The sequence below is a fragment of the Nanorana parkeri genome, unplaced genomic scaffold (assembly GCF_000935625.1).
Source record: "Nanorana parkeri isolate BGI_ZX_2015 unplaced genomic scaffold, ASM93562v1 scaffold424, whole genome shotgun sequence".
Lineage (NCBI taxonomy): Eukaryota > Metazoa > Chordata > Amphibia > Anura > Dicroglossidae > Nanorana > Nanorana parkeri.
The window spans coordinates 931,166-938,616 of NW_017306692.1; the positions used below are offsets into that span (position 1 = coordinate 931,166).

A 7,451-nucleotide genomic window follows, 5' to 3' on the forward strand; every position below is an offset into this window, starting at 1 on the left:
ATCGCATCAACTTCCTGCTGTCCACCCGTTGAGAAAAGACGGATGGACGGCAGACTCACATTTGCAGGTTGCCGTCTCCAGGCGGTTTTTTGTTCTGCTCGCGTGCGCACACACGGTCAGAAAAAACACACCCATTCTTTACAGCCGTTACCGGCTGTTTTTGATATACATACGATCTCCGGCGCTATATCCTGCCTTCTTTGCACCCCCCCCTTGAGTGCCGCCCTCCTGACCCCTCACCTTCAATCCCGGGATCCGCTAGCGCATCTGCGGTTCTGGACCGGCTCGGGAGGGATATCAGCATCTTCCTCCTTGCTGATCTCCCTCTGAGGTCTGAATGCAAAAGTGATGTGTATTACATAACTTCTGCATTCACCTGTCAGTCCTCTGGCTGCTATAGCCAGAGAGAAGAAGCTGATGGAGCAGATGTCTGTTTCATCAGCTTCTTTTCGGTTCCCCAGGTGACAGAGGTCTTGGAGACCCCTAATGTCTCCATAAAGAGAACCTGTCAGTGTGCCTTTGCTATTATATAGGGGGGTTGTTATCCCCCTATGTGATGGCAATAAGTGTAAAAAAAAAACATTAAAACAGTTAAAAAAAATTAAGTCGCATATTAAAAAGTAATGAAAAAAATGTTTAAATCCTCCACCCCCACATTTACGCACATATAAATGTAAATACGCGTTCGAAGCGCCTGTGTGCGAAAATTACAATTGCGCTACACATGTTACATATCGTCGCGAACGTCGGAGTGAGAGCAATTCATTCTAGGGCCATCAATCACTGAAAACACTAAACTGATGAGCGGTAAAAGCTTTTAAAACGTCGCCTATGTCTCCTTATATTTTAGCAAAAAATTGGGTAATAGTAAATGTTTTGTCATTTAATATAGGGGAAGTGGTGATTAAATACCACCAAAAGAAAAGCTCTATGTGTCCCTAAATAATGGTTTAAAATAATTTCAGTACAGGGTTGAATGACGGGGAAAAATGTCAGTCAAAGTAGTGCAGCGCTGAATACTGAAAAGGGGGTTAACAGCGGTTTAAACTTACCCCGTTTTTGCCGCGCGCTCCCGCACGAGATACTAAAACTGCTCGGGCGGCAGCATGGCATCCTGGGGCGGGCGCATGCACAGTTTACATTTTCTGCCGGGAGACGAGCAGAGACACAAGATCTATGGACGCGTGCACCCACATGCAGACACCGTGGGATCGGAAGTGCCTGCAAGCAGAGAGGAGTCAGCGCTGGATCGGAGAACCGCTGCACCACTGGAGGGACAGATGAAAACATGAGGAAAGAAGAGGAAGATCGGATTAAGATGCATAATTTAACGCCAAGGGCACAAGAATCCCAAGTAAGCACAGGGAATAAAGATCACAGGGATAGCTAGAGACACAAGGGGTACAGAACAAGGCATAAGACTTGTTGCTCGCATTAAAAGCGTAAAGAGGAGAATTATGGTAATGGGGAGTAAAGGTTAGAGGATGGTTACTGACCAGGGTTCATGGGAAAATGTTGCAAAGTGTGCAATTCTGGCCAAAAATGAGGTAGCAGTGAAGGAGATAACGGCAAACCCCTTCAATTAAAATCAATATGAAATTCCAGCACTACCCTTCTGTCTGCAGTTACTTTCACACAAAACGTCCCGGCATTCTCAAGGTCCACAGATTATGTGCAGCCCTGTTATCTCTTTGTGATAACAAACTCTGAAAGTTCTGTTTTGAACACCATAAACATTTGTTCCACACTGGATTCCAAATAAACTGCTGCATATAATGGAATATACTGCTCACTGCAGTCCCTCAGCTGCATATATTGTATGAAATAGTAAAATGTTACTTTCCTTATTACAATCAGTTCCAGTAGTAAGGGAAATCCATTATCATTGAATGTTACATGTTCATGTCGAAAGATCAACGTGTTCTCCTGGCTGGATCATCTGACGGTCTCCGCTCCCACATGCCCTTCTCACGCAGCACCTACGTACATTGACTCAGTATCCTGACCCTCCCTTACATGATTCCAGGCTCTGTAAGCTGGCAGGTGCAAATGAAATACTGCAGGCCACCAATTATTCATAAATTCAATTCATTGTTTGCACTTAGTCTTTCACATTCTTAAAAGGAAATGTGCTTTGTAAAAACCATATAAATCCACCTGGACAAATCCCAACCTGGTTTTCATCATTACCGGCTTCAAGGGATGCTTTGCATTGAATTCACAGCTATTCCTTTTTGTCTAAGGTCTCGTTCACACCTAGGCGTATTGCATATGCGCGTCTGTCGCGCGGTTTTTACGCGTTTCCAAAGGCTACTTGGCTGTATCCCAATGGAAACGCGCAACAAAACGGCCCAAAGTAGTACATGTACCTTTTCAGGCGTGGGCCGTTTTGTTGCGCTACAAAACGTTCAGGTGTGAACGAGGGCTAAGTTTCTGCTTAAAAATAGAGTATATTTGTGTAACATCTTCATAAATGTGTATTGGTAGATAGTTTGTAGGTGGTCCTTTACCAGTCCCCATATATTTTCCCTACAATTAAACTTTTAAAGGGTACAAAATGTGAAAAAATTATCTTGCAGCAACCTTCCTTCCCCTCTGCACCTCGCCCAGCGCCCACTGTGATGCCCCTACCAGCATGTGTAGTGATCGGTACAGCGTACGCTAGAATGGACAGCCCCACAGTCTGGAATAATCAGCATCACAGCAGGGAGGCTGCGGTGGGTACGGGTACATTCATTTTTTCACCTTTAAAAAAAATTGAACTTGCTGTTTAACTTTTGGGTGCTTTGCACCCATCCATTAATACTGAACTATTTGGTCTCTAAAAATGAGAAATATTTACTTGTAATTCAGATATAACTGAACTGACCTCTTTAAAAGACCTGTGGGTATAAGCCAGGTGTGCCCATTAGGTCGATTGCAAAGCTTATCGATTGCATTTTCTTTTGGTAGCTCTCATTTGAGCTCGTCATTTGAAAAGTACAGTCCTGGCCAAAAGTTTTGAGAATGACACAATTATTAATTTTTACAAAGTCTGCTGCTTCAGTGTTTTAAGATCTTGTCAGATGTTACTATGCTATACTGAAGTATAATTACAAGCATTCCATAAGTGTCAAAGGGTTTTATTGACAATGACATGATGTTTATGCAAAGGTTCAATATTTGCAGTGTTGACCCTTCTTATTCAAGGCCTGCAATTCGCCCTGGCATTCTGTCAATCAACTTCTGGGCTACATCCTGACGGCAGCCCATTCTTGCATAATCAATGCTTGGAGTTTGTCAGAATTTGTGGGGGGGTTTGTTCACCCGCCTCTTGAGGATTGACTACAAGTTCTCAATGGGATTAAGTTCTGAGGAGTTTCCTGGCCATGGACCCAAAATGTTGAGGTTGTGTTCCCCCAAGCCACTTAGTTATCACTTTTGCCTTATGGCAAGGTGCTGCATCATGCTGGAAAAGGCATTGTCCGTCACCAAACTGTTCTTGAATGGTTGGGAGAAGTTGCTCGTGGAGGATGTTTTTGTACCATTCTTTATTCATGGCTGTGTTCATATGCAGAATTGTGAGTGAGCCCATTGCCTTGGCTTAGAAGCAACCCCACACATGAATGGTCTCAAGATGCTTTACTGTTGGCATGACACAGGACTGACTGTAGCACTCCCCTTGTCTTCTCCGGACAAGAAGGTATTTTCCGGATGCCTCAAACAATCGGAAAGGAGATTCATCAGAGAAAATTACTACCCCAGTCCTCAGCAGTCCAATCCCTGTACCTTTTGCAGAATATGTCTGTCCCTGATGTTTTACTTGGAGAGAAGTGGCTTCTTTGCTACCCTTCCTGACACCAGGCCATCCTCAAAGTCTTCGCCTCACACCTGCCTGCTGCTATTCCTGAGCAAGCTCTGCACTGGTGGTACCCCGATCACGCAGCTGAATCAACTTTAGGAGACGGTCCAGGAGCTTGCTGGACTTCCTTGGGCACCCTGAAGCCTCCTTTACAACAATTGAACCTCTTTCCTTGAAGGTCTTGATGATCCGATAAATAGTTGACTTAGGTGCAATCTTAGTAGCAGCAATATCCTTGCCTGTGAATCCCTTTTTGTGCAAAGCAATGACAACTGCATGTGTTTCCTTGCCGGTAACTATGGTTAACAGAGGAAGAACAATGATTTCAAGCACCACCCTACTTTAAAAGCTTCCAGTCTGTTGTTCTAACTCAGCATGACAGAGTGGTCTCCAGCCTTGTCCTCGTCAGCACTGACACCTGTGTTAACGAGAGAATCAGTGACATGGTGTCAGCTGGTCCTTTTGTGACAGGGCTGAAATGCAGTGGAAAGGTTTTCCTGGAGATTAAGTTCATTTTCATGGCAAAGAGGGACATTGCAATTGATCTGATCACTCTTCATAACATTCTGGAGTATATGCAAATTGCCATCATACAAACTGAAGCAGCAGACTTTGTGAAAATTAATATTTGTGTCCTCAAAACTTTTGGCCACGGCTGTAGATCTTAGCACACAAAAATGTGGTCACCCCTGATATAAGCCATCTTGTGTAGGTGCTTTAGGCACAGGTTTTTCTAATTTCTGAGCCAAATGTAGATTGAACCACGGTGGTGCGTTTAAAATTGTGTTAATATTAGAGATCCACTGAAATTGCGGCTGCCGAAACATATAGGCCGACATTGCGGTGCATGCCTGGTTTCTCTCCTCCCCGCTTGGCGCTGCTTTGTGTCTCCTCTGACACAGCGTAGGGTCCAGCGAAGAGGAGAGAAACTGTCACGGAAGGCTGAGCGGTGCGGGGGAGGAGAGCAATGTGAGCAGCAGGTGTGTCACGAGACTGGGCTTTCCTCCCGCACCGCCCTGCTCAGCCTCCTGTGACAGAATCAGGGGAGCAGTGTGGGGGCGGAGACAGCTGTAATAGGAGGCCGGGCTCGCAGTGTGGGGGAGGAGTCAGCTTTGCAGGAGACCAAGCTCTCCTCCCCGCACTGCTCGCTCAGCCTCCTGTGAAATCGGGTCGGGATGGAGAGCGGGTACAAGCAGTCAGTGAACAGTGATCACTGACTGCTTGTAAATTGAGGACATAGTATGTTTACTGTGTCCCCAATTATGAATGAATGGGAAGTGATCCATCACTTACTGTTCATGATTGTGGACACGGGACACGGTAAACATACTATCTCCACAAGTTATGAATGGGCAGGAACACTCAGTTTAGAGGCTTCTTGTTCATTCAAAGAGATTGAGGACTCTGTGTCCTTAACATTTTTAAATTTTAAAAGGGAAATATCAGGGATCTGTTTAGACACCTAAATATTTCCCCAAAGCCAATTTTTGGTTTTAAACATTTTATTTCCTTACACCTCTAGTTAATACCATCCTCAAGTTTTGCAAAGATCCAGAACTAGTTTAGAAGCAGTCATTGGGAGTTTGAAAAAACTGAGATCTCCATATCCTGTTATTATTCAGAAATAAAGGGAAAGCCACTCGGTTTCTGAAACTGATCATTTTATGGGATAATTTCAGGTCAAGTTGAATTATCAAACTGTCTTTATAAATCCTGTGCATCCTAAGCTGCTAAAACAACATCTTTCTGTATTTTTGTGACATGCAGAGTAAAAGAATTGCTCCAATTTTATTTTCCATTCTTGCACCACTCTGAATTGGTATTTACTCTTGTATTGATCACTAGAGAATGTGGGTAGTATATGGCCTGCCTAAGTGACATTTTAGATAAATGCTGCTTTTTTTACATTCTAGTGTTTTTGTGGCTTTCAGGCAAAAAGATGCAAAATCTGTCTGCACAAGTAACAAGCGACTTCCTGCAGTTTCCTGACGCAACTGTAAAAGCACTTGAGGAAGATGATATACAGTTGGATTCTGTTCTTCGGGCAAAATTTTCAACAGGTATGTTTAATGTTTTTCATCGTGTTCTGAAATGTTATATTTACTACTAACATTCCTGGGTTTTTTTCGCAGGGGTGGGGTTGTGTTTTTTTTTTTTTGTGCCCTTTCACTGCTGCCAACGTAACGATATTGGCGGCATTGCTGGCTTGTACACGCATACAAACACAACACTCGCGATAGGGGTGCACACATTTGAAAATTGCCTTTGTGCCACATGTATTGGTTATCACACTGCACGCCAGAGTGAATGCAATAAATCAAGGGCCATCTTTAATGGTTAACTCTAAATTGATACGCTGTAAAGGCTTTTAAAGTTTCTCCCAAGGACAGTTTTTGCTACCGTAATTTTTTTGCCATTTCATGGTCTTGTGCAATTTTGAGGCTGGACATACTTGGTATCTGACGCAACCTCATCTTACCAATAACTGGGTGTTATGTAGTGTTTTGTGTGCACTAAAGTTAATTTGAGTGTATTTATAAATTAAAATATTGATTTGATTAAAACAGTAGGGCAAATATGTCATGTGAATTGCAACTGCCGCCATTTTAGCCTTCTGGATCTCTATAATGAGGTTTTTAAGTAAATGTTTGACCTAAAAGTCTGCATTTTAAACAACAAAATTGAGAAAACAAAAAATCTCTAGTGAAAGGGTTAATCAGACATATTTAGTCCTTTTTAGTCTTTTTTTAATTGGATGGAAGATTGCAGGTATGGCTTTACTTTGCTAGCTGTTCCTGCTCACAAGAGGATGGACTCCTAATATAAACAGTGTTATTCACTAAAGGGGTGAAGCGTTTGGAGCAGGCAGGAAAAGCTGATTTGGAAAAATTTTCCCTTCCAGTTCAGCTATGTTGTCCTAGATGGTTCACTTCTCCTGCCTTCTCCAAACTCATCACCCTTTAGTGCATGACCCTGAAAATGTTTCCCCTCTTCAAGGTCTGTGCCTTTCGAACAGAAAGTTGATATTCAAGTTTTAGCTTGGTGCCTTAGTAGCTGTAGACTTTGGTCTGCCTTTATAAGATGATTTCAGAAAAGAATGATGGTGATTAACTAGAGAATGTCTAAATCACTCAGCATATCTCAACTTGCAACACAGCCTCACAGATCTGGACTGGGACATTCATCAGGCTCCCTGCACTTGGACGTTTCTAGTACAGAGGTGCACATCTGAGCTCTCTCCTCTTCTTTTTATCCCACCCCCCTATTTTTTCTTAGAAGGGCCAAGGATGTCTTTACTCCACACTATAGCTAATATGTTTTAGACTGCTTTTCTCTCCTCTGGTCCACAGGTCCTGTGTCAATGTATCTGAGACTAGAGAGGATGTGTTGCAAACAATTTGGAATAGAAATAGTATCTTAAGTAAGATGCAAAGACAGTTAAAATATAATTGTGCATGTATCCTTAATTCCCCTTTTGTTTGCATGCACACTTACAGGTTTTAGCTTGTTTAACCACTTCCGGGGCCGCAATACGTCTATAGACGGCGACCCTTTGAAGCCCCCCGCCACGGCTGCCGGTGTCTTCCCCGAGCACCGCTGTCCCCGTGCA

At 43.3% G+C, this 7,451-nt stretch overlaps 1 protein-coding gene across 1 annotated transcript in view; it reads left to right on the top strand.

The window, feature by feature from the left end:
* AHCTF1 (AT-hook containing transcription factor 1) overlaps nucleotides 1–7,451 on the top strand; it is a 64,595-nt gene that overhangs the window by 4,384 nt on the left and 52,760 nt on the right. The window contains exon 2 of the mRNA XM_018559970.1: nucleotides 5,773–5,901. Within this exon, the coding sequence (XP_018415472.1) occupies nucleotides 5,781–5,901 (121 nt within the window). The 5' untranslated portion in view covers nucleotides 5,773–5,780. The remainder of the gene's footprint in view (nucleotides 1–5,772; nucleotides 5,902–7,451) is intronic.